Genomic DNA, 26,709 nt, shown 5'->3' on the forward strand with positions numbered 1-26,709 from the left:
GCAGGCCCAAGGCCAAACAATTAAAGGCTGGTGTGAACAGAAACAACTCTGCCCGTTTCAACTTGGCAACAGCTACTCAGTGTTGCATCAAAATGTTTAATCACACAACCAGGGAAGGAAGGAAGAATATGAGTGGATATTTTCCTGGAAACCTCATCGACATGCTCAGAGCATTTCTTCATGACGCATCAACACTTTGATCCTCTGTGGTTTTGGCTTTGTGGAGGATCTGGACTTTATTTCATGACAATATCGCTGCTAGAACTAATCTGAATATCGGCAGTCATTTGCATGATATATACTGTTCCCTTGTAGAAAATTGTACTAAGCAAAAATCATTTGTGAGACACATGCTGAAGCAGAGGACACACTGGGGAACTGAATTATTGTTTTTCAGCTGCATTTTCCACAGAAAAAATAATCATTTTAATCTCAGCAATGCAGATGTGAATTGTTTTTATAGCAAGAAGTAAGCAGCAGTATGCACAAAATCAGCCTAGGTTAGCATCACCATTCAACATGAATGGTGATGAATGCAAGATTGAAAGTTAAAAAATAAAATCAAAAAATAGCTGCCAAAATTAAAAGGGAAAAAAGTAAATCCTAACCCGAGTGTTAAAGAATTTCATTGTTTTTTTGTGTTTTGTCCTGAATGTATCCATCTTAATACACCTCCTTGTTTTTGTTTCTAATTTATTTATTACAATACCTCTTTTTGTTAGTCTGCAAGGTTTATTCTAATTGGTGAATGAAAAAAATAAAAAGTTTTTAAAAAAATTAAAACTGTGAAAAGTTTAATTGTTCGTCTCAACTTTTGAAAATGTAATTACTACTGCAGAACTGCACATCATTTCTGTGGAAAAACATGGTTTAAGTGGCACTTTTGTTCAGCAAGGAGCCAAATGAAGATGATGGAAAAGTGGATGGAGATAAAAGCAACGCAAGATTTTAGAGGCTGCAAAAAGACGTAAAGCTGGTTAAATATCATTGTATCATTGTAGAGCAAGAGAAAATTTCAGCTCCTTTAAATAATTCTATTTAATTAAGAAATGGCATGCACTGTAAAACATTAGAGCTGCATTTAGTTGTGTCTACTATCTTCTACTCTTTGAGTCAAATAAATTTACCCTGTTTCAGGTTTTGAACCTAAATGTGAGTTTGTGAAAGATAAACTTACAGCAGTAAGTTGTTAACTTTTTATTAATTTAGTCAAACCTCCAAGAGTTGAATAATAGTTTTTAGGTTAGCACTTAAAAAAACTGAAAGAAGAAACAGACAGCAGTGTGAACTATTTCCCAGAATGCTTAGCGGCATGTTTTTGTCTCCTGAGATGGAAGTGCGTTACATTGATCTGACTCTTGTGTTTTATGAAGGCAAATGTTCATTTTAATGCAATTCTCAGTTAGCAAAGCTTGAGGATAATGTCCTGTTCACACTAAATGTTTCTGAGCTGAATTCATTGGGATGTTTAATAAAATTCATTATCAGATCACAAATTTTGTTCCTGCAGTTTGAAACAAGAATTAAAATTATTCTAAAGTAAAATAAGTATTTATTTTAACTTGATATTGTGAGTAAAATAATAGAGAAATGTGGCTCTTTATTTTTTTTCCTTGCATTTTGTGAAATAATTATTTGGTTTAAATTGCAGCATTAAGATTAATGAAGTTAAACCACCTGTAAATGTTTTACAGTGTGAGGGGTCAAAGGGTTGCCTACATTTTGCAGTCAAGCCAAGAAATCATCTGATAGGGTTTACAAATAAAGCCAACTAACTTTTAACTGGGATCTTTTAAATTCAGATTTGAATATATTCAAAGAAAAAACAGAAAACTGGACATTTAAAAACCAGTTTTATAATTAAGTTCAAATATTTTAGAGCTCACACGATGGTTTATTATACGCTTTTACAGCAGCTGTACCTGTATTCATTCTTCCTTAGAAAAGATTTTAACAAAACTAAGAAGTGGAAAGTTTTTAGAAACACAGGAAACATTAAAACGGAGAGAAAACTTCTGACCGGTAACATAAAGGGAGGCAACACTACAGCGAAACTGTTGCGTTTGTGATTTTCACATTTCCTGCCTTTGGAACTGGAATGTTCCGTCACCATGGCAACAACTTTCTGTACCTACAGAGAAACTGCCTGAAAATTTAAGAGATTATTTTCATCCCCAACAGTTGCAGCACTTTTTTTTTAAAACACATTTTTAATTTTAAATATAAATCTATCTTTACATTTTCAAAACAGAGGCCCAGCGGTCGTCTTTAATCAAGGTAGGTTGTCTCAGAAAGTTTTGGGAAAATTAATCAAGCTGCGCTAAAGCTAACTGACAAAAGCCTTTGTTACTGTAAAAGCCACTGTATTAATAATCAGGCATATTTAATCTACATTTTTTTGTAAGTTTGCTTTGGTTCATGGATGGTTATTAATCCAAGGGAAGTTTTAGTTTCTCCAGCAGTATTAAAAGTTCATTGAAAGCCTTTTATGAAAGGCCTTTTTTGCGCTGCTAACATTGTGGCATATAGGCTCTTTGAAAGCATGTAGAGTTTTTGTCCCTCCGAAGATTTCATCTGCGGAGAAAAAAATCCAGACTTCTTTTTTATTCCCTTTCATGTTGAGCTTGAGAAATAAGTATTCTACAGATGCGAACAGGTAAACACTGAGATATATCTCAAGGCTGACACCTCTGTTCACGGCTTCCTGGAGAAGTTTTGTGAAAATGTAATCTGTCACTGAAAGTTGAGACTCACAAAAATGATCTAAAACATGCTGCAGCTCAATAAATAAATTAGAATGTGATTAAAAAGCTAATTTATTTAATTCCAGAACTGAAACTTGTGGATTACGTTGCAAAAACACAAAATCTCAGTGAGTATTTTTAGTAAAGTTTCTAATGCAAATATCTTAAAATAAGAAAACTAACTTACAATTATCTTTTTATCAAGATCAATAATGTTATAGATCAATAATGAATTAATATTAATAAAAATAGTACTGTTTCTATTGACAGATTATTTTACTTATAACAAGACATTTTCCCCATGTTATAAATGAAATAATCTGCCAGTGAAACTATTTTTTTTTTAGAAAGTTATAAATTTAAAACATATGAGTGTATTAAGGCAATATTAAAAAATAAAACACAGAAAATAAAGTTAGAATATAACAAAAATAAAGTCAAAATAACATGAGAATAAAAACTTTACATTTTGGACATAAAGTATAGCATTACCAGAAAGAGTCACAGTATTATGGGAATAAAGTTGTACAGAAATAAAGTCATAATAAAATGATTTTATTCTCATAATGCTATGACTATTCTCGTAAATTTATTTTATTTTTTATTTAAGTGTATCCCTAATACTCTATCATATAAACAAGCTGCTATATCGTATTGAAAAGTTACTTATAAGTTACGTTTTTTTCTTATTCCAAGTGTACAAATACTCGGTTAATTTGCATAGGCTTGTCACAATAACAAATGTGACAATAAATTGTCCCAGAAGTTATCGCGATAAACGATAATATTGTCATTTCAATTTTTAAGTGACATAATGATAAAGGTACAATAAAAGAGGAGAAAACATTTTCAAAAATCAAAGTGAACATTTAATACTGGAACCAAAAACATTTTAAATATCCACAATAAATAATAAAAAAAATAAAATTAATTATGAAGTTGCAGTAAACAAAGTTGCCCTTTAAAAAAGGGCTAGTTGAGACCAAAGCACCAGACTGAAGACTAGTTTTTGGTAAGAAACAAAGACAAAAGAGAAAAACAATAAATCCTACAAATTGAAAACATTTAGCTGCTTTTAATTTAACATGTGATTAATTGATTCATGGTTTATTGTCTATTTTTGCAGTGTATTTAGTTTCATCACACAAAGTGTGACACATATCAAGTGTTGATGTCTGTAAATTTTGATAATTATACTTATTCAAAAAACCTAAAATTCACAGATAATGAGAATATCACGCAAGACCAATAGAAAACAGTAGCTTTGATGAAAAACCCTCTGACGAGCCTGAATTTATCTTAGTACGATTTTATATCTTCAATTGATTAAAAACATTTACTTTATGCAGGTAATGTTGAAGAAAAACAAGGTGCCGCTGTCCAGGAGAGTAGAAATCCTGTCTCTGTTTCAAAGATACACAGAAGGCCTCTCCACTTTACCTGCGAGCGCTCTGCTGATGTTCCTGTGTAAGGAACAAATGGAGCTCACAGCGAACAAAGACACGGCGGAGGATCTGATCGACAGATACGAGATTGAGGAGACAGGTGAGTGAGTGGAACGAGGGGGAATCTCGTCTCTTCGCTGCATCAAGAAAGTTTAAAAATTATTCTGGAAAACAGACGAATCACGACGACGGTGATTCAGTCTGAATGTAAGTTAGGCCCTGAACGCTGAAAGTGACAGGTCTACATGAGGAGAGAAGAGGATTCGTCGCTGGGAAAGTGGAACAGGTATTGTTAAAAGCTCAATGTGCTGCAGAGTGAGTCACAGAATGTCTCACTAAAAAGCAGGAAATGTAACGGGACGTTTTCCTGCAGCTGTGCAGGAATAAATGTTCATGCAAAGAAGATAATTCAATCTAATCTTAAAACGACGGAAATGTGAACAAAAATTTTAATTCCAGAAAGAAACCCATAAATTCTTAATGTTACTGGGAAACCCAACAATCCTCTTAAATTAATATAAAATAACATTTTTAATGCTTTACTTATTTATATTGTTCAAAGTTTTTAGGAATATTTCTTTAGCAATAACTGCTTTTCTTTTTTCTATGGTTGTGCATTTAACATGAAATAAATGCTAGTTTAGGACACTATGGAGGTGTGTTTCATTAAATTTGAATAAATAAATGCTGTTAATCAATAAATCAAATAAATAAAAAAATATCTTTTAAAGGCAATTTTGTCAATCACAGTTTCAGTTTTTTGATTTCAAGATTTATTTGTGTATTTAGTTATTTAACAGTATGAACAGAAAAATGAAATACCATTATTATATAAACAAATAAGAAAATACACAAACGCAATTTTGAAATGAACGTATAACAATTTAATATTTATTTAGTTTTTATTTTATGGCAATGTTTATTTTTATAAACTGACTTTTAACTTTAAACAAATAATATATTTAATAGATAAATACTATATTTTTAACAGTATTACTTCAGTAAAATTTCTGGATAATCTAACCACTGAGGAACTTCACAAGAAAATTTGTTTTAACCAAAAATTCACAGGATTCAGACACAAACCTGCAATTTCTGTTTTATGTTGGAAGAAACTGGTTTGAAAAAATGTTTGCTTTACCTAATTTAGTTATTTTGAAGTTACTTTATGAATATAAATTCTTTTAATTTTGACCTTTTAATGTACAAAAAATTTAATATTAAATGATTGATGTTTTGATCAGTTACTCTATAGTTTTACTAAATACTTTTTTACTCGAGTCATTTTTTGGACAACTACTTTTTACTTTTGCTAGACTTAAAAATGTCGACTCTTGTGCGACTCTTGTGATTTTTGGGAACTTTACTTTTCTCTGGAAATATGTAAAATGATCTGCGATTGCAACATGTCTTATTTCAGAGCTGGAATACTTTGACTTTAAAACGCATGTGGCTCCAGTATTGGTAAAAAGCCAAAAAGGGTCTTTGCAGCTCAGATATTCCACTTAGAACAAAATGAAGTGTTTTTCAATAAAAACATAAAAACCTCATTAGCGAAGTACTTAGCAGGCTCTGTCCGTACATGTAAAGAGGATCAGCAGTTTTTCTGCTTGGGTTTGCTGTTGCTGCTCTGTTTTATTAAATTTCCTGACCCAGAGTTCAAGCTGTTGTTTCCCCCTTTCAGCTGTAGAAAGCAGGTGCATGACGTTCGAAGGCTTCCTCAGATTTATGGAGTCCAAAGACTGCTGCGTGTTCAACCGGAGTCACAAGACGGTATACCAGGACATGGACCAGCCTCTCACCAGCTATTTCATCTCCACGTCTCACAACACCTACCTGACCGGAGACCAGCTGGTCGGGAAGAGCCACCTGGATGCGTACGTTAGGTAGGGAGCGTTTTTATGACTCTCCTCGCTTTGTTTTAACGAAGCATCCATCATTTGATAAATGAGACTGGACATCATATAAAAAGAGGGAATGACAAAACATTTCTTGGTGTAATCTGGTGAAAGCTACGGAAGATCGAAGCTGTCAAAATGTACTGCAATTGTCACTATTTTGTATCAGAACAAAGCAATAACGATAATTAAAGTATTATACAGATACACAAACCCACAGTAAATATAATTATGAACATTGAAATCTCTGGATTTGGTGGAATTCAAAGTACACTTAATGTACAGAGCAATACATAATCTACTATCCAAAAATATTCAAGAATCGCTTACAAAGATGCAATTTAAGGAGAAATATGAATTTTAAAAAGCATGGATAAATGAAGCAAGGATGTATTTATAAAAGGAAGTATTTATAAAAAAGGTACAAAAAATATTTCTTAATAGCTTCGTGGAGGATGAAGGTTGTACATGAATAGTAAGATAATACGGGATTAGGGCACTGAAAAAAAGAATGATTTTTTTCTCCGAAGATTAAAGTCAGAATAATTAGGAAAAAAATCTGAATGCTTTGTACTTTTTTTCACAGAATTTGGAATTTTCTTCTGAGTTCTGATTGTTTTTCTTCTGAGTTCTTCAGAACTCAGAAGAAAATTCTGAGAGAAATAAAGTCTGAACTGTGAGGGGAAAAAAAGTTAGATTTTTCTTTTTAGAGTCATATTTAAAAACAAAAGTCAAATTTTTTTAGATTAAAGTTAGAATTCTGAGAATAAAAGTCAGAATTCTTTTTTCAGTGACCCTAATTCTCTTCTCTATGATTTTGATAAATGTAATATATAAGAAAATAGGATGAAATTCTGTTTTCTATGTCAGACATAGAAATATAAGGGGAGTATTGAACAATAGCAAAAAGGGGTTGGAGTTAAAATAAACTTGTAGCTCCTTTTCCAACAAGAACAAGTAGCTAAAATGATTGATTCCTAACTTTTGTTTGTGTATATGTTTAAATGCACGTACGTATTCTTGTTTTTAATTTACTTTATTGATTTGTTCGATGTATTATATAGAATCTAAAAATACAACAGCGCTGAAATCTACTGTTTTTGTTATTTGTAAGTCGATCCCGTCCCTGCAGAGCCGTTTCTGACAGTGTTCAGAAACCAAGCGTTTCTGAACACTGTCCTTCTCGTTTCACTGACCTACTCATGTGCTGAGGCAGACAGCAAATCTGCTGCGGATACCTCTGTGGCACAATGAGAGCGATTACAAAGCAGCTGACAGCAGCAAGAGTTCAGTATTTATGGATCCGGCGAACGGCTGAATGCCCCGGCCAGCTGGTAGAAACTAACCATTCAGCCCCAGCAGCCTTCAAGCTCTGCTCTGCCCTGATAACTAAATGTTTATCTGCGAGAGAAACAGGAATACAGCTGCAGAAGGCTGCTGATTAGAGACTCAGCTAGGAAATAAAAAAAAAGCTTAGATTCAGTCTTTGGAAAGTGAATGCAACTGAACCGAGGCACAAAGTTAAAACTACATTGAAAACTATTACAACATTAGACTTTCTATGTGTTTTATGTGGAATTTATTGTAATAGATCAGTGAAGTGAAATGAATATAAAACACCATTTTCAAATTTTCTTCATATTCTCAGTTCATAACTGCAATTATCAAGGAAAACGTCTTCAACTGAAGCTTTAACCTGCAAGTCGTTCAAGGAAAAATAGTCCAAAATGCATTCAAAAATTTTATTTTATTTTGAACTGATTATTACATGATGCGGTTTTATGTGCATTTTAAAGTCTGATTTTATTACATTACTCCTAAAGAGTGCAGCGATTGCAGTTTGCTGGCTGAAGCCTAACCTGCTGATTCCAATTTGGCCGATACTGATTGCTTTTGGTATAGAAGTTGCTAAATATAGCAAGAGAGTCACTGAGTTGGTAACAGTGGAGGGACTATTGTTAACTGAAAACGTGCAGAAATTAGCTGGTGGACCGGTCCCTCAGTCAAACCTCTCACATGGGAGAGCAGAAGAGGAAGTGGTTGATTTTTAGACCTTTGTCGATGTAGATTAAATCGGCTTCACATGTAAATATCGGCGGATCACTGATCTCCCAAAATTAAGGAAATTGTGTATCCCTAATTATTACTTATTGCATTGAATCCTCAGGGTTGCAACAATTTATTGGCGCCAATTTTCTTCATTTTACGAGACGGGTGATCAGCTGATCTTATGCCCTGATCTCATCTACCTCAACATAGAGCTAAAAATTAGCCTTTGTCCTCTTTTGCTCTTCTGAGAGGTTTGACTGACAGACCGGCTCACCAGGTCACATCTGCATGTTTGCAAGTCACCCTACCTTAGCTAACCGAGTAAGATAATGTTAATAGCTAGTAAGACAATGGGTAAAGGTGAACCCTCCGCCATGAACAAAGGATTAGAATAATAGAAGAAATCTACATCATGGAAAAACTGACGCGTCATCTGAGACTACAGCAAACACAAATGGAAAAGTGGACAAAATTGGTCGTTATTCAAGACAAAAGACAGAAATGAAAAATAGAGAAAGAACTGGACAAACTGGATGGTAGAAGAACAGCTCCCATGTAAACAAATGTGGGAAATGCATATAAACGGTTAAATGAAAAAAAACAAACAAACAATAATCATCCACCTGTTGCCAACTTGGTGACTTTCTTGCTATATTTACTGACATTTCAGACAAAAAGAAGAAAAAAAGTTAGTATTGGCCAAAACCAAAATCACTGATCAGACAGAAAACTGCAATTAGTGCACTCCTAACTTGGACTATCTTGTTTTTCCCCTTACAGTAGTTGCATTGACTGGACACTATGATTTAATAAAACAACATACTGACTTGCTGCAGCTTTTCTATGAGCAGCGGAACGTCGCTTCGTTAGTGATATAAGTGAAGGCAATAAACTGGCACAAAACCAAAAGCAGTCCCTCTGGAGAGCGTCTGCAGAAACTGAGATTACTCTCCACTACGCTGCCAGAAAATATATCAAATCCATAACAATTTAAAGTGACATCATTATCAGCTGAATGCTGCTTTCCATAATATTTAAATATTCAGCAGAAGGAACACACATCTGTGGTATCATTAAAAACAGAAATAGATGAGTGAGAATGTATGCATGGGAAGGAAGCAGTGAAGTTTGTGATTATGGTAACCCTGCCTGAGCTCACTGTGTGTGTGTGTGTGTGTGTGTGTGTGTGTGTGTGTGTGTGTGTGTGTGTGTGTGTGTGTGTGTGTGCGTGTGTGTGTGTGTGAGACGCAGCGCGCTGAGGAAAGGCTGCCGCTGTCTGGAGATCGACTGCTGGGATGGTCCAGACACGGAGCCTGTAGTTTACCACGGCTACACCCTCACCACCAAGATTTTATTCAAGGATGTCATCAGAACTGTGGAACAACACGCCTTCGAGGTAACAGCTCCGGCTTTTCACTCACGTTTATGCAGCGCCAATAATCAGCTTCTGACTCATACTTTTATAAGCCCCAGGAATCTCTACTGAGATGCTATGAATCCAGTTAGCAACCTGCAGAAACACAAAATCTTACCAAGGAGTTTTGCTCTGGTTTCTAGTGGAAGTATCTTAGTACATATAAGAAATGAGGCAACCTGCAATGGACTACTAAGGCAATATTACAAGTAAAGTTTAAATAATACGTGACTAATATTAATATGAGAATAAAGTCAGATTTGAGAATAAAGTAATACAAGAATAAAGTGGTAACATGAGAATAAAGTCGTAATATGATTATTATAATTCTATTCTGGTCCAAGTTTATTCTGGTAATATAACTTAATTCTCGTGATTTTATTTTTTCCTTATACTTTGTTGTGAAAACTAACTTACAAGTAACTTTTCAGGAAGGAATAAAGAGTTTGTCTTAAGTTAATGATTCCTTAATATTGATGAAAAAGTACTTGCTATGTTAAATAATCTGCCAGTGAAATAACTACATTTCCCATGTTGTGTATAATAATTATATATGTGAAACTAGAACTTATTAATCAATATTAAGGAATAATTTACTTAAAACAAGGTCCTATATTGTGCTGTAAAGTTACTTGTAGGTTAGTTTTCGTCTTATTTTAAGTATACTAAGATATCTGCACTAAAAACTAGACCAAAAATACTTGGTAGGATTTTGTGTTTTTGCACTGAACACTGTGACTGCACACTTTCTGCTTTCAGGCGTTAAATCTTTTAAACTCTTCCATGATGTGATGAGTTAAATTAGATTTCATTTACGTCCTGGCAGGTCTCCGCCTACCCGGTGATTCTGTCTCTGGAAAACCACTGCTGCGAGGCGCAGCAGCAAGTCATGGCCAAGTACCTGACTTCCATCCTGGGGGACAAGCTGCTGAAGAGTCCTCTGGATCACCCGACCACCGGAGACCTCCCAAGCCCAAATGTAAGACTGACATAACAGTGGATGCGTTGAAGAATGTAAGGCTACGTTCACACTGCAGCCTGAAGTGACCCAATTCTGCTTTTTTGCCTTAATGCGACCTCTATTTGACCTTTTCATGGCAGTCTGAACAACACACATTAGATTGTCTTTGAAAGCGACCCAGGCCGCTTGGATATAAGATACGTATCGGATCTTTTCAAATGTGACCTGATCTTTTCATCTAACCTGAACGTCATCGATACTCAACAGACGTCAATATTCTACGTCCTGATACGAGCAAGCGGGAAGAAAAACAACAACCATTGTGGATTAAAATGAGGATTAAGTTTTTAATGTGCTGGCTTCAGTTGGATAAAAACTTTAATATTGTAAGATTTGCTCCAATGTTAGCATCCATGTTTACCGCAAACACCGAGCACTTCTTGTCTTTTTTTTTTTTTTTTCCCCCACCAGGGGGTCTTTTTGTGGGCTCTAGTGTCCCTTATACAACAGTAGGCTGACAGGAAAGGGGGAAGGAGAGGGGAGAAGACATGCGGCAAATGTTGTCGGGTCCGGGAATCGAACCCGTGTTGAGGACTGAGGGCCTCCAAACATGGGGCGCGCCACCCTCTACGCCACCGGAGCACGCCCCCTTCTTTGTCTTTTTTATGGTGGTTGGCAAAACGCTGAGCACGCTCTCTGTGTGACGTCATTGCGCCCCCTACTGCACATGCAGGACACTTTCAGGTCGTTTGCAGTTCACACTGGAGATCACATACAAGTCGCATATATTTGGAAGTGCGAACGACTACGCACAAAAAAAATTTATAAAAATTGGATTTGAGCCACTTCACCCTGTAGTGTGAATGTAGCCTACGTGAGCTTGATGGCAGGATGAACCTTTATGGGAATTTTTAGCTGATATTATGGACAGAAAAAAATGTGCAGGATTAGAGACTGTTCATTTGGCCACTGGGTTCTTTGTCTCTGAGATGAATGTTTTTGAAATGAATAAAACCAACGGACCATGTGACGAAGTTTGCTCAAGCTGGAGTTAATGCTTCTACAGAGAAATTAGTCCTGTATCAACATCTGCTGCAAAGCAGCACATTTGTTGCACATTTGTTAATTCTGCGAAATTTGTCTAAAACCAATTTTGTGGCGCCCTCTTTTGGTTGAACCGTGGCAACTGCAGTCAAATATTCCTGTTATGAAACTTGGTTTCACGTGTTGTTGCCATAAAAGTATCCAATGACGACAACAAAAAAATGGCTAGTTGCTTGTTTGAGAAAAAAAGTTGTTCTAGGCGTTTAAAAAAAGTTTCTAAATTTGGAGGTTGTAAAGTCGCTAAGTTGGTAACAGTGTTTTAAAACCTGCGCATGACTCCAACAGCTGATTGTGTCCTTGCAGAGTTTGTCCAGGGTTAGGCAGATTTTAAAAGATCTGCTGCAGAAGTTTGTCAATCAATTCATCTCAGGATAAAATAAAAGAAGCTTGATATTTCCGTTTGTATGATTGTTAATTTTTCCAGTTTTGCGTCTTTTTCTTCTCAAAACTGGTTGACAAACGTCTGGAGAATTGGTCCAAAATGGTCCCTTTTTTGAAGGACGATTATGTTTTTGTTTTCAGTTGTTTTGTTTGTTTATTTTGGATAATTAAAATGTTTTCCAGTTTTAGTATTAAATGTTCATCAGCTAGAAAATGGTGTCAAAACAACAATATTGCTTATCGCAATGAATTCTGGGACAGTTTACGGTCCAGCAATATTTATGATATTCTTTGTTGGGTTTGAGGAGGGACTTATAGATGTAAAGTTTTATTTTCTCTTCGTCTCGTCAGAATCCCAATTCTTGTAAATTTTTCTGAAATATTGTTGGTAATAAAAAGAGGGGCCCTTATTTAGTTTTCCACTGCATGTTCCAGAAACACTAAAGTTTATTTTTCAAAGATGTTTTAACTTTTCTTTGAGAAAAATGCTTATCTGAAGATATAATGTTAAACAAGGGAAGTAATTTGTAGAGTTTATAGACCCTAGCATTGCTTGTATTGGTAAATCTGTCAATATGCGTCTTATTTTCTCCCCAAAAAGTTTGTACCTTACAGTTTGTGGCAGAAAAAGATGAAGATTTAAAGCACAAATAGAGTAAATAGTAGATGTATATTTGTGTATGATTAAATGGTTTCTCCTTATATAACCCCAAACTGTGTGCAGTAATGCGAATATGACCTGAAATGATCTCTGCGGTAGTGAATTATGCAAAAACGGTGCTTGGCTGCTGCACTTATGCAAGTATACAATAGTTTTAAAAGAGAAGCATGAATTAATGATATATATTAAGGGTTGTGTGCATAATTTTATGACTGAGTTTGTGGTGTTTGTGTGGGACTGTTAGGACTTGATGTATAAGATCCTAATCAAGAACAAAAAGCTAAAGTCACAGATTAGGAGAGAGGACAAGACAGAGGAGAGTGCAGATGAGGGCGAGGATGCTGATGCTGATGATGAGGATGAGGATGAGGAGGATGATGAGTACAGCATTCAATTCAGAGCAATGTTCTGGTCTCCAAGAAAAATGGGTTCAAAGAATAAAGTAAGTTAGGGTTTGTTTTTTCAGTCAGTTTAAAACAGATTCTGGTATGTTTGTGTAATAAGACAGAGTTTTAGAGTCACGCTGAGAAAATTTAAAAAATATAATCATGAGAATAATGTATGAGAATAAAGTCAAAATAACATGAGGATAAAGTCATAATAATACAACCTTAATCTGGTAGTATTTGTTTTTCTGGTTTTATTTAAACTTTATTCTCATAATATTATGACTTTATTCTCATACAACTATATTTTTGTACTATTTTGACTCTTCTCATATTAATTAAGTTTTTTTTTGTGATATGACTTCTTGTAATAAAACTTTTTCTTGTACAAGTTTTTTCTCATAATACAATTCTCGTTTTATTTCAACTTTATTCTCCTACAACTATTTTTCTGAAATATCACTTCTTGTAACGCGACTATTTTCCTCATTCTAATTATTTATCATGATTATATTGTAATTTTATGATTTTATTTTGACTTTATTCACCTACAACTTTATCCTCATGACTCTATTCTTGTAACACGGCTGTTTATCTCATACAGTTATTTTCTTGTAATTTTATGAGTATTTTCATGTCACTTTGACTTTATTTCTGTAATGCAACAACATTTTCCTTGGAATTTTATTGTTTTAACATTTTTTCTAAGCATTGCCACTCTGTGAAGTTTAACCTTGTCTCACTTAACGGCACTGACCAGAAGGAGAAGGTGGCCCTTCACAAGGATTTATCGGACCTGGTGATTTACACGCGGTCTGTGAAGTTCATCAGCTTTTGCCACTCCAGGGACAATCAGAACTGCTATGAGAACACATCCATGGCAGAAAAGAAGGCGCGCAAGCTCATGAAGTCCTCAGGTACACAGAGAGACGCGCTGATGATGTCATGATGAGGTCATGGTGAGGAGTGATGAGGTCATGCTGAGGATTCCAGTATGACTGTTAGTGTGAGAAACATCCTGAACTTTAGGGACAGACATTAATGGAGGTTTGATTCTGTGAAAAACAAAGAAGAGCTGTGCAAAAGTCTTGGGTCGCTGCAATTTGGGGGAAAAACATGGAATTTGATTTAAGTATCTTCAAGGCCTGGATATCCATCCATCCATCCATTTATCTGTCTATCCATTCATCCATCCTGAATCCATCTGTCCGTTCATCCATCTGTCTATCGTCCATCCATCCTTTCATTTGTTCGTCTATTTACCATCCGTCCTGCATCCATTCATCCATCTATCTTTCATACATCCATCCATCATCCATCCATCCTGTATTCACCCATTATTTATCCATCCATCCATCTGCCAATTCATCCAACTGTCATCCATTCACCCATCCATTCATTTATCCATCCAAGAACTTTGGGATTTTGTATCTGAAAATCACAAAGTTTTGGGATTTCAAACTTTTATCTGAAAACTTGAAAATCAACATGAATTATCTTCCATCATCCAACATTTCTCTACTGTTGGTTATCAAACAGCCAGGCTTTCTTTCATGCTGTTAGTTGTGGTCTTGATTAGAGCTATGAATAGTTCAGAAGAATACGAGGGAAATGTTTACCTGGTAAACACCTTCTTTCTAAATCTGAGGGGTGTTAAAAGTTTATATGTGAAATTATTGTTCTTGTGAACCAACCTTCTTTTGGAATCCAGTTGTCCACTTTCCTCTTTTCTGGACAGAAAATGAATAAAACAGAACCAAATGTCCACATACAAACTTTTAGAGATGTTCAGAAAACCTAAGGAATCTATAGATCAAGACCAAGTAATGAGATTACAGGACTGTCTGGCTCCATGGAAGCAAGATGTTAAGAAATGAAGAGTTATTTAAACCTTTACCACAGAACTGCATGTTGAAGCTGCAGATTATTTGAATAAGATCCGTCTCATACCAAACTGAAAAATGTATTAGAAACTTGTCAAAAATTGACCATGTCCTTCCAGATGAACCCCATAACCGCATGATGGCATCCAGTGTGACAGCGTGGAACATCACAAGGAAGTGGCACTCAGTGCTGTATGTTGAACATTTCCCCCTGACTGGCTTCTGCATCCTCTCTTTCAGGCTCCAGTTTCATTCACCACAATCAAAGGTTCCTAAGCAGAATTTATCCAGCAGGCTCGAGAACGTCCTCGTCCAACTACAACCCGCAGGAGTTCTGGAACGTCGGCGCGCAGCTCGGTGAGTCGCAGAACCTCTACACATATTCACTTAAGCAGAAACGTAGATTTAATTAATTATTATGGAAACGCTGATATTTAAATATTTAAATGCTGTTGCAAGAGTGTGGAGTATTATCTAATGTTATTAATAAGTTAGTCTAAAGTTCACTGATCTTATTGATCAACTAACAATTAATTTATATGCGGCCATTTTCTTAAAATAATTTGTTCTCTCTTGCATGAAGAAGGTCGATCGTTTCCATCTTATAAAGGGCTACATTTGTCATTATATTTTGGCTTTTAAAAATAAAAACCTTGTGAAACTTAAGAAGCCTGTTATGTAAGAAGATTAGACCCACTGAAAAAAAATCATCTGTCTTTAATCTCCTGAGATTAAAGTCAGAATTTTGAGTTCAGAAAGTTCAGAATTGTGAGATGTATCCAAATTTTGACTTAAAAAGGGTCAAAATTCTAAATAAAAAAAGTTCTGAATTCTGATTTTAAAAAAAAAAAGAGTCAAAATTTAGATTAAAACCATTCTGACAGGAGTCTGAGATTAAAGTCAGTATTCTTTTTTTAGTTTTTTGGTGTCTCTGATCCTCCTTCGTAGCTTGATGAGAGTTTATATTTCAAAACAGAACTGCATAAATGCATCGTGCATCCCACACCAGACCATTTCTCTTTCCCGTTCTGGTATCCCACCGCCATCTTTGTTTCTGTATCAACTGGCTCTGTTTAAGGATGGCCAGCGGCCCCCTCTACTGAATGGCGGCTGAACTACAATGCTAACAGAAGGTCTAAGCAGACATTATTAGTTTATCAACTGTAACTAATTAAGCGACATCCCAAGTACAGACACAAATGCCATTGTCAAAATATTAAAATGAATATAGGAGGACTATTTTTGATCCATTCTATCTGCAGTGACACAAGGAATCAAAAAGCTTTCGACATTCACCGAATCGTCTTTGTAACTCATTACAAGCTGTGACGGAGAGAAGTTGCCGTCCAGAAGTTGGGTTGTCAAACTTCAAAGAGAATGGCTTAGAAATCTGTTTTCCATTTGGGATCATCAGCCCCTGCAGCAACGTCTCTCCTGCCTCCCATCACACCTCCTCCAGATTGATTTGCTCCTGTGTAAACGTATTTCCTTATTTCCTATGCACAGTGGCTGTGCCATTGTCAGAGCACCCTACGTTTTCATTTTACACATTCAACGCTCTGAATCGACTTTGACGACATCAACAGCTACAAACGTCTCTCTGTGAAATTACACTTTGAGTGAAAATATTAAACTTTACTTGTACAATTCTGCAGCTATTCACTGCGTTTTCCTGACTCACTGAATCACTGCATCTTGCAGGCTCCTGTCACTCCGTCTGTCGTTGCACTTCCTCCTCGTCCGTCTCCATCGCTCATTCAGGTTGGTGGCGTCTTTGAAAAGGAGCCCTGCTGAGCAGACGGCGCGTTTGCATGGGGGCAGCTCAGCAGCTGCAGAGCTCTGAGACAGATGAACAAAGCAGCAGCTCAGACAGATCAATCTCTGTTAGATTAGCAGAGCTTCATGCCATATACTGGAGAAAGTTGTTAATTCAGATAAACATTTTGGCAGCTATGCATATATTTCTTCTTTTATTTTACAGTTCTCTCATTTGTGCCAGAAGTCTGGTAAAGTGCTCTGCAGAACTGCTTGTACCCCTTGAATTTACACAAATTATGTCCTTCAGTGTAATTTGTTGAGATTATTTCAGAAAGCCCAATCAAAATAGTGGAATATTGTGCAGTGAAATGAAGAAAATACATGGTAATAAAACTGCAATATGCCCCTAAATAACTGCAAACCCACTGCAGTCTGCAGAGTTAGGGCAGGGCATCATTTGAAGCTCAATAATTTCTATTTGCATGATTTATTGTTTTTCTCTTTTCTCTCTCTTCCCACCAAAAACTGGGTGACTAAAGTGTTTTGGTCCCAACTAACCCTTTTTTTAAGGACAATTTTGTGTACAGAGATTTAATAATTCCTCTTATTTGAAGTTTAAATTTTGTTTATTTTAGACATTGAAAATGTCTTGTGTTAAATTTATTTTTAAAACAAACTCTTGGTTCCTTTTTATTTTAGCTGCTCAATAATACACAAAATTTGAATCTTATTAAAATGAAAAAAACATCAGATTTTTGTAGAAAACACAAAATCATTGTAGATACAAAACTTCTAAATTTTTTCTAAATTTTTCTTAAAAGAAATAGGAAAAGTAAGATTTGCTTTTGGGAAAAAGATTATAATTAAATCTAAAATTAAGATGAATGCAAAAACCTTGTTGATAAATGTGGATCTGTTAAAAAAGTGTCCCATCTGCATCAACCACCTATGTTCGCAAGCCAGCTTGGCTCCCTTTGGGCCGCCCAAAATGCTTTCAGAGGGCCGTGAATGGCCCCCGAGCCGCACTTTGGACACTCCTGGTATATGCAGTGCATATGGTTAAAGATTTGGACAACAGAAACCTCTCCAGACACTCGCCGTCTCTGATGCAACCTTTGCTGCAGAAACATCTGAAGTTGTTCCATATTCTAACTCTCCTCAGTGCGGTGAAAACGAGCTTCAGATACTTGCAGAAATCCTCTTAATGTCGGCCTCCTTCCCCCCCAACAAGCTTTGTGCACACGCAGCGTCTGCTCTCACTGTTGCTGTGAGGCTCCTGACTCTCATTGTTCTCAGACTGTCCCACTGTGTTTTGCAGTGGCTCTGAATTTCCAGTCTCCAGGCCTGTCCATGGACCTCAACAACGGCCGTTTCCAAGACAACGGCGGCTGCGGGTACGTCCTGAAGCCAGCGGTGCTGATGTCCAGAGAGAGGAACTTTGATCCCAACACCAGCTACCGCTACCTCAAACCCATACAGCTGGTGCTCAAGGTACAGATATGGAGCAATGAATGCTCAATAATCCCCCCCACGGTGGATTATGGATTATGGATTGAGGTCCAGTGGTACGCCGCTGTGTGTACCTCACAATCTAGGGTTTTTTATTTTTTATAGCAGACCTTATCTCACTCTTAGCTTCCAGAGAAATAGTCTCCTGCTTGATGCTGTGAGGTAACAATGATGTAAAACATCCTGAGCATGTCTGTTTAATGAGATTATCTCCCTTTAGAAATTAAAGGGAAAAAGGAAACACAGGAAATCTAATGCAATTAGGCTGACAGTCCAATTAATAAAACATTGTATTCCATTATTCTAAGTGTCTTAGCGAGCGGTGCTAGGATCTTCAAGGAAGCCTCGTAGCAAAGACTGAGAGAAGTGGTATGATCTGAATTTTTCAGATTTTGCCTGGTGGTGTTTCATAAAATTATCCTTTATAGAGTCTTAAGTAAAAATAGTTCAACATATTAGCAGAAATATCACACACACTACAAAAATACAACATCTTACCAAGTATTGAGCAAATTTCTTACTACACTTGAAATAAGACAAAGCTAACTTGCAAGTAACTCTTCAGCAAGATAGAAGAGATTGTTTTAAGAAAATTATTTCTTATTGTTAATGAAAAAGTACTATTTCCACTGGTAGATTATTTCACTCATAAGACATTTTTCCCTTGTTAAGAGTGAAATAGTCTGTGGAACTAGCACTTTTTCATTGATTTTAAAGGAACTATTTGCTTAAAACAATCTCCCCCATCTTGCTGAAAAGTAGCTTGTAGTTTAGCTTTGTCTTATTTCAAGTGTACTAAAATACTTTCACCAGAAACTAGCCCAAAATTACTTACTTATTTTGAGCTTTTGTAGTGAAGAGGCTTTAAATGAACTTCAAGCTTTAGATTAACTTAAACTCAAGCAGCTAACATCACCAGATATTGGTCAAATTCCTTTGAAGCCTTTGCTTCACAGTGACAACTTTGTACTTTGTGCCGTTTCCTGTGATTGCATCATAAAACATCCTGAAGAAAAATAATAAGTTCATTCTGGCACTTACAGTTTTTCCTCTTCCTCTTTTTTTCTCTTCAGTTTTATTTTTTTTTTGTCACATTTAAAGGTTTTAGATCATGAAAAAGTTAATATCAAAGATTATTTGGGTAAATACAGGATAGGTTTTTTTTAATTATTATTTTCATGCAAAATTGATATTATAAAACAAACCTGACAGTATTTGAAAAGGTAAATTAACCTAATATCTAGACAACAAGAGCTTATAAAAAAAACTACAGTCAATTTTTGGCAAGAGGTTTTTTGGTGTCTGGAAAATGAGACGTTTCAAAACTCTTCCGAATGCAACCCCAGAGAAGTCCAGCACATTACCTAGCAACCTAGATGAATCTCCACCCATCTCCTAGTTTCAGAACGTTTGGTCCGCTGACTTTACTGCTGGATGTGCTGTACAATGGCTGCTGGAAAAGACAAGTGTTTTGTTGTTGACTTAACATTCACAAACCACTTGCTGCATTCTTGTTGGTTGTGCAGGAGGCTCTACTAATGCTTCTCAAAGATGTGCATTTGTATAATTGTGCAAATTTCAAACATTTTCAGTTTTGAAAATGAGTGCAGTCGTTTTCAAAAGTTGAGTTAGGGGTGTGGCCAGCAGCAGATTATTTGGATGTAAAGTGACAAGAGGCCCTAAAACAATTCATTCTGAAAGGATCTCAAAATAATCAGAATTGAGCAGACTCTCATTATCTAAGAATAATTTGGTGCAGAAAATATAATAAACATGTTTTGTAAAGCCCATAGAATTATCCTAACCTGTTCAAGCTAGCGTAGAAGGTCACCTTTAACAGAATGTGAATTTAATTACTCCATTAAGGGTTAGCCTCTAATATGTGAGGACCTTTCATCTTTACGGCAACGCTTTGAGTCAATTCTGAGGTTTAAACACTAACATGAAGGTATTGTTGCTGGTAAAATGTATGGTATTTTTTTATGTAGCGTGACTTTGGGTGATAGAGAAGGGACTTTAATTTGATGCTGGACACTGTAAGGCTCCATCACGACCAAGTGATGCATGTCGTGATAAGTGCTTGCAGGTTTGTCTTTGATCAGAGCCAGGGAAAGGGAAGGCGCAGTGTGACAAGACTGCAGATAAGTTTGCTTTTTCTGCCAGACGGTAGTAATTACTGTCAGAAAAAAAAGACAATACATAATTTCTTTTGTTGTTTTGTTGATACCAACATCTACTTTTAATGATTTTCTGTTATAGCATCATCTAAACTGAGTTGACTTCCACCTTTCTCTGTTCACAGGTGATAAGTGGGTCCAACCTTCCAGTCATCAAGTCTCGAAACACTTTGGACCCATTTGTTCGAGTGGAGATTCATGGGATTGCATTCGACTCCCGCAGTAAAAGCACTCACATTGTCAAAAACAATTGTGAGTACCACAAAGAAAACTCTTTTTAAGGACTGGCTCTTCCCTATTAAGCGTGATTTATCCCAACTTTTGTCTTCTGAGCGGGACAAAAGAATCATTAAAATACGCTGAGAATTTTAATTCTCTGTGTATTTTAATACATTATGGCAAAGTTATATCAACTACTTTGCTGTAATTGGTGTTACTCAAAGCGTTTGGTCAAGCTAAAAATACCAGCCAGACTTTCTTGTGAAAGTCTAATAATAATCTATTATTATACTGAATAATAGAGTATTATTCAGTATAATCTAAATTCAATTATACTGAATTTAGATACATATAAAAAATAAAAATCACCCTCCTATGCAAACAAGCTTCTTACTTATGATGACATCACATAAGGCAGATTATTATTATTATTATGATTATTCTTCCTTCTTTTTTTCCACTTTATTTCCACTACTTCTTTGAAGGTTTATGGCTGCAGCAAAACATTTTAACCGTATCCAAGAGAGACAGACTGATGAACTACGTTAAAAATGTGCACTGATAAATGACAATTAGTTCATACTGGATCTGTGAATTATTAACAGGAATTAATTTTACTCTGGCTAATGCAGAACTACTTCTTGTCAAGAGAGAACTAGTTTCAAATGATCGATTCATTAGCTTGCCTAATGAACTTTGCTTACATTTTGTCCCTGTTTGTTCTATAGTGGGCTTTTATGCATTTTTGCTTTAATCAGTTGAGCCATAAAAAGAGAAGAAAATTCAGATGAACTATGTATAATTTCAGTCTATAGAGGTTAAAATACCACCTTCCCTTTTAATAAAATCTTAATTCTGTTTATGAGCATCGGCTGACCACATCTTCAGGAATGTCTATAATAGACGAGATCCACTTTTACAACTTAATTACTGGATGCTTTGAATGAAAAGTGTAAGTTTCCCTACTTATCTTTGGTGTATCCTTTCAAAAACTCTGTTTAATCTGGTCGTTTTAACATTAATGAGTTTTTAGTTAATATTCTTCCATGTGAAGCAAAGCCAACGTTGGTTGGTGTTTAAAGTGAGGAACTGTCAGAATTAGGTTCTCACAAAAACAGTCCGCATGCAAAAGTTGGACTGATGGCGCATTAGGACCATTCTAATGGTAGGAAATAAGAGAAAGGAGTTGTAAATTTCAACCAAAAATCTCAGAAATTTTGAGACTAATCTCAGGAATTTTCTATTAAAAAAAAAAAACAAGGAAATTTATTTTCTAGAAAACTTTTATGCTAGAAAAATTTTAAACTTTTAAATGAAAAAAAAAACCTCAGAAATTTTGAAATCAAGTATAGTTTTTGAGTTTCAAAACAAACTCAAAATTGTTATAAGTATTTTTTTTTTCTAGAAAGTTTCTTAGCTTAATTTAAAATTTTCTGAGTTTTTACTAGGAAATTTTTAGTAGTCAAAAACTTGGTATTGTGTGAAATCCTATGGTTCTTAATACTTCCTCACCTACCTGTGTTTTATTGTCTTCTTCTGTGTTCAGCTTCACTCCGAGTTGCGATGACCTTCGGTTATCGCTGTCCTTCATCGTTCCCTTTCTGTCGAGTTCATCCCCATAACAAAGGCAAAAACATAGTTAGCTCCCTAGCATATATTAGCAGCTAATTAGCGGTAGCCTCTCCACTGCCTCGAGTCACAGGACGCAATGAAATTGTCTAAACTTTTGCCTGACAAAATGTAAGTCCTGTAACTATTACTTTTTTTTTTTTTTACTTATTTGTTAAGACTGTCCCGACAGTATAAAACGAGACAGATAATGTGTGAAAAATCTTCCCCACCTCCTCCCAGCGCTATTATTGACGTTTGAAGAAATGCACCGGTTCCGGTTCAAAAACAACCAATCAGAGCCAAGGGAGGCTCTGATTGGTTGTCAATCATCTTCAGGTACACAATACTTAATGTGCTAATAAACAACTTACCATGAGCGGAGAACCGTTTATGCTAATTAGCATTAGCAGTCATGGCTCCATTGTGGTCCATCTGTGTATTTAGTTAGCATTGGAAAAAGACAGACAAGCTCGATTTTTTTTATTTTATTTATTATCTGTATGATAACAAAACATAGAAAAAACATTTTAAAGTAAAAGTTACATACCCCAGCTATAAAGCCAACTTTCATTTTGCTTAATGAATTTAAGACATTACAGACTTTGATACATGAAAGTTCTGATGTATCAAACTTCCAGACCACTGAGGTCTTGTGGTTCCGGTCTGCTCTGCATTCCCAGAATCAAAACCAGAAGCAAACACAGAGAAGCAGTGCCACAAATCTGGGACAAACTTCCAGAAAACTGCAAAACAGCTGAAACTTTCTTTGAATCAAAACTAAAAACTCACCTGTTTAGTTGCTTTTCAACCATAATAAATGGTTGAAAAATATTTAATGTGTATTTTAACGATGGGACTTGACAAAATGCAGTGTCTATTACTGGTTTTCACAACTACACTGCAAAATCACAAATCTTACGAAGTAACTTTGGTCTAGTAGTTTCTAGCGCAAATATGTTAGTACACATGAAATAAGACAAAGCTAACTTACAAGAAACTGTTTTAGGAAGATATAATTCTTTAGCATTGATGAAAAATACTTGCTCCATTGATTAGTTACTTATAACATGACATTTTCCCAAGTTATAAGTGAAATAATCTGCCAATTTAACTAGTATTTTTTCAATATAAAGGATTTATAGACCTAAAACAAGCTTCTATATCTTGTTGAAAAGTTACTTTTAATTTAGTTCCGTCTTATTTCAAGTATACTAAAATTTCACATTAGAAACTAGACCAAATTACTTGGTAAGATTTTGTGTTTTTGCATTGTTGGTGCAATGGTGTGTTTATTTTTGTATTTATGACATAAAATTCTTTGAACTGCCCTGTTGCTGAAATGTGCTATACAAATAAACTTGACTGATTGCCTATCTTATTTCTGGCTCTAAACATGAGTTAGTGAACCCTTTGTGTAGCTAATGATGATGATTTTTACTGCTCCAGCTCTGACTCCTCACTGGGACACCGACATGAACTTTAGCATCACCGTCCCTGAGCTCTGCCTCGTCCGCTTCTGCGTGCGTGACCAGATGACCCTCTTCAAGAGCGAGTTTGTGGGCCAGTACACGTTGCCCTTCACCAGTTTGAAGAAAGGTGAGCCACAGGGCAGAAAGGGTGACTTTTAAGTGGAGATGGGAGAGTATATCAGATAACTGTTGGTCCATCATTGCCTGACATTTGCAGTGTCAGCACAGCTAAAGGCTCTGCTCTGTGGCATAGATTTTTAAAAACATGGAAACAATCTTTTCTGTCTGTTTGATGTAATTTCATTTGGCCCTAACCTCCTCCAGGCTACCGCTGGGTGCCTCTCCTGTCCCGACAAGGATGCAGTCTGGATCCGGCTTCCCTCTTCGTGTTGGTTTTGTATTAGTATCAATCCAAGATGGACTCTCTCTCACACAGTTTAGATACAAAGATGGATGGATTATCTAGCACCCAATAAGAACAACAAAATATCAATAATTAAGTTACACAATGCATGATTTTCTGAGATACAAATATCAATTTTATTGTCAAAAATTGTAAATGTCTATTTTTACTGTTGGCTAACAGAGTTACAGAAAAGAGAAAAGAAACTGATTGCGTACTGCTTGAATTTCTTTGGTAATCAATATTAATACATACATTAAATCACACAAACTTTTGTCCAATAATCACCTTGAAGATATAAACATGGACTACAAAAACAAAATTAAGCTTCATGTTTTCTTGTAATAGCCTAATCTCACATTGAATTCATTAAAACAATTCTAACTTTAATTTGAGTCTTTTCACTATGGAGGGAATTAAACTCCCATGTTAAGAAATTATTGCTTTTAACAGAATCACTGTTGGCATAGTTATTGTCCCCAGGATAATCAGTTTCACATTTTTATACTTTTAAGTGATTCACAGTTTCAAGAAACTTCCTTATTGGGGTTTAAATAATAAATGACAAGAGGGACATTTCCTTTAGCAATTAGGCTGGATGAAAGCTTCACCAAATCTCCATGACAACCAATGGGCACAAGTTGTTTGTCTTTTAGATAAAAAAAAAAAAAAGCCTTATCTGTCCTGCTACCAAAATAAAATATGATATAGATACAAGTAAAAAAAAACCCAAACATTATGGGCAAATGTTAATTAATTTAAGGCCGTAAAATGAAAAACGTAAGGTACAACACAAAATTTTCATCTTTTATAAAACATGTTTTTTGCTTTCAATTTACTAAGTTGGTAAATCTTACTGAAAACCAAACTTGAGCTGAACCATTTAATATAAAAAAAAGGGGTGAGATGTATACTATTGTTGCTGAAAATACACAGAAAAATCTAGACAAGAGATCATCAACCCCAAATATCTGGAACAATGAATGCTGTTTTTTTAATTTTTGTCTTTTTAACTGTGCAGCCCAGCCCGTTACCTAGTAACCCCAGCTAAATTCCGCCTGTCGCCTAGCAACCGAAGCGGCGTTCCTGCACATTTGGTCCTCTGGTTCAACCTCTGTATGCACTGTGCAATTTGTTGTTGACTTGCCAACCAGAAAACACTTGCTGCATTCTTGTTAATTGTGCAGGAGGCTCAACTTCTGCTTTTCAAAGATATACAGTTGTATAATTGGGCGTCTGTTTGCTACCATTTTTATGTGCGAGTGTAAATATCGAGTTGGGGGGGGCATTGCCAGCAGCTTATTTGGATTTAAAGTGACAAGAGCTTCTACAACAGTTATGACTCATCCTCAAAGAATGATTTTGTGCAAAAATGTAATGAACATGTTTTATATAGGCATAGACATATTCTAACCTGTTAAAGGAAGTAATATGTCACCTTTAAAATACTGTGTGGTTAGTTTATTGTTGTGGAAAAAAGAGAGAGAAGTTAATATAAAGTAACTTAATTTTAAAAAACTAACTTTTGTTCTCCAGAGTATTTTAAACTGGATATTTTTAGCAAAACGTTTGGACACTACTGACCTAGGGAAACTGTGTGTAGAAGAATAGTAAAAAGTCTTGCTCTCTTTTCTGCTTTAAAACAGAAGAGTAAGTGTCTTCTTATTGCCAAATGTTTTTTTACAGTCATTAAAAAAAGACATTTATTTCTAAAGACAGATTTTTTTTTTTTCTCCCCACTAAGTAAAGGTCGACTTCATGTAATGTTTTCAGTGAGATTATGCTGCTGCTGCAGCAACAGATACGTTTATTTTAGAGCTTTTAACACCAGAGGTGCCAACAAATGTGTCTGTGTTCTGTTGCTTTCACATATCCAGGCTGACAGTGGTGAGTGACACCAATTTTAATAAAGCTACATGACCGCAGTCATCAAAAATAGCAACCAGTTCCATTTCCATTCGAAAAACCCGTCAGGGAATATTATAAATAGTCTCCAAAGAGGTATACATTATTGAGCTGAATCCAGTGCAGGGAAGTCTATTTCCATCTCTGTTCGTCACTAAATCCTTTAAATGAGGTAAAAGGAAAGTACGGGTCAGCAGGCCTGTCAGGACTGGAATGGCATCAAGATAACACGAAGACCCAGTTTGGCCCAGCAGGAGCAAGTGTGCATGTCGATCAGAGTCGGTGTTTTGGTTGCCTCTGCGTGTAGACGCGCGTGCCCAACTGTATTTAAATGCCACTGATGGATAAAACAGTGTATGGAGTGAGAGGGAGGTGGACTGAGTGTTAACTCGGCCCCTTAGGCTTGAGATGCTGAGTTGTCATCCTGCTCACACAGTCGCCTACTCTTTCGCCTCTAATTCCACTGGTCAAGGACATGCAGCCTGGAGGGACAAACATGCCTGTGCAGGTAAGAAGCAGACATCTTGAAGCACCCCTTCACTCTTAATCTGTCACATAAAAACACATGAAGTCTCTAGTTTGACTCACTTTTAAAAAATAAAAAAATAAATAACTAGACTACAAGCAAAAGCAGGATCCCAGGGATGGCAGAGACATTTTCATTTAGGGTAACATCCAGATTATAAATGTCCCCTATTTGGAAGAGGCTGAGGGTCACTGAAACAAGAAAAC

At 35.8% G+C, this 26,709-nt stretch overlaps 1 protein-coding gene and 1 long non-coding RNA gene across 5 annotated transcripts; one reads left to right on the forward strand and one right to left on the reverse strand.

Moving 5' to 3' along the window:
• The first annotated feature begins 4,090 nt into the window (after nucleotides 1-4,090).
• On the forward strand, nucleotides 4,091-24,192 carry LOC122836213 (1-phosphatidylinositol 4,5-bisphosphate phosphodiesterase zeta-1-like). Of its 4 annotated transcripts, none has more exons than XM_044126007.1 (12): nucleotides 4,091-4,289; nucleotides 5,874-6,075; nucleotides 9,388-9,532; nucleotides 10,377-10,529; nucleotides 12,902-13,099; nucleotides 13,753-13,960; nucleotides 15,167-15,283; nucleotides 16,628-16,687; nucleotides 18,003-18,175; nucleotides 20,496-20,622; nucleotides 23,647-23,796; nucleotides 23,994-24,192. In XM_044126007.1, the coding sequence occupies exons 1-12, from the start codon at nucleotides 4,097-4,099 to the stop codon at nucleotides 24,071-24,073; spliced, it is 1,806 nt and encodes a 601-aa protein (XP_043981942.1). In that variant the 5' UTR covers nucleotides 4,091-4,096; the 3' UTR covers nucleotides 24,074-24,192. The 4 variants fall into 4 exon arrangements, with proteins under 4 accessions (XP_043981942.1, XP_043981943.1, XP_043981944.1 ...); XM_044126008.1 differs by having other exon boundaries at nucleotides 13,804-13,960; XM_044126009.1 differs by lacking the exon at nucleotides 16,628-16,687.
• On the reverse strand, nucleotides 13,955-19,589 carry LOC122836218. Its single transcript, XR_006371424.1, has 3 exons — nucleotides 19,558-19,589; nucleotides 16,608-16,765; nucleotides 13,955-14,041 (listed from the first exon to the last, which is right to left on the reverse strand). It is a non-coding gene; the product is annotated as an uncharacterized LOC122836218 (long non-coding RNA).
• Nucleotides 24,193-26,709: the final 2,517 nt, after the last annotated feature.

The sequence above is a fragment of the Gambusia affinis genome, linkage group LG08 (assembly GCF_019740435.1).
Source record: "Gambusia affinis linkage group LG08, SWU_Gaff_1.0, whole genome shotgun sequence".
Taxonomy (NCBI): Eukaryota; Metazoa; Chordata; class Actinopteri; order Cyprinodontiformes; family Poeciliidae; genus Gambusia; species Gambusia affinis.

Coding starts and splice junctions, on each gene's coding strand:
- LOC122836213 (XM_044126007.1), top strand. CDS start 4,097: ATGTTGAAGAAAAACAAGGTGCCGCTGTCCAGGAGAGTAGAAATCCTG. Junction 10,530..12,901: donor GAGACCTCCCAAGCCCAAAT/GTAAGACTGACA, acceptor TGGGACTGTTAG/GACTTGATGTATAAGATCCT. Junction 18,176..20,495: donor CCATACAGCTGGTGCTCAAG/GTACAGATATGG, acceptor CTCTGTTCACAG/GTGATAAGTGGGTCCAACCT.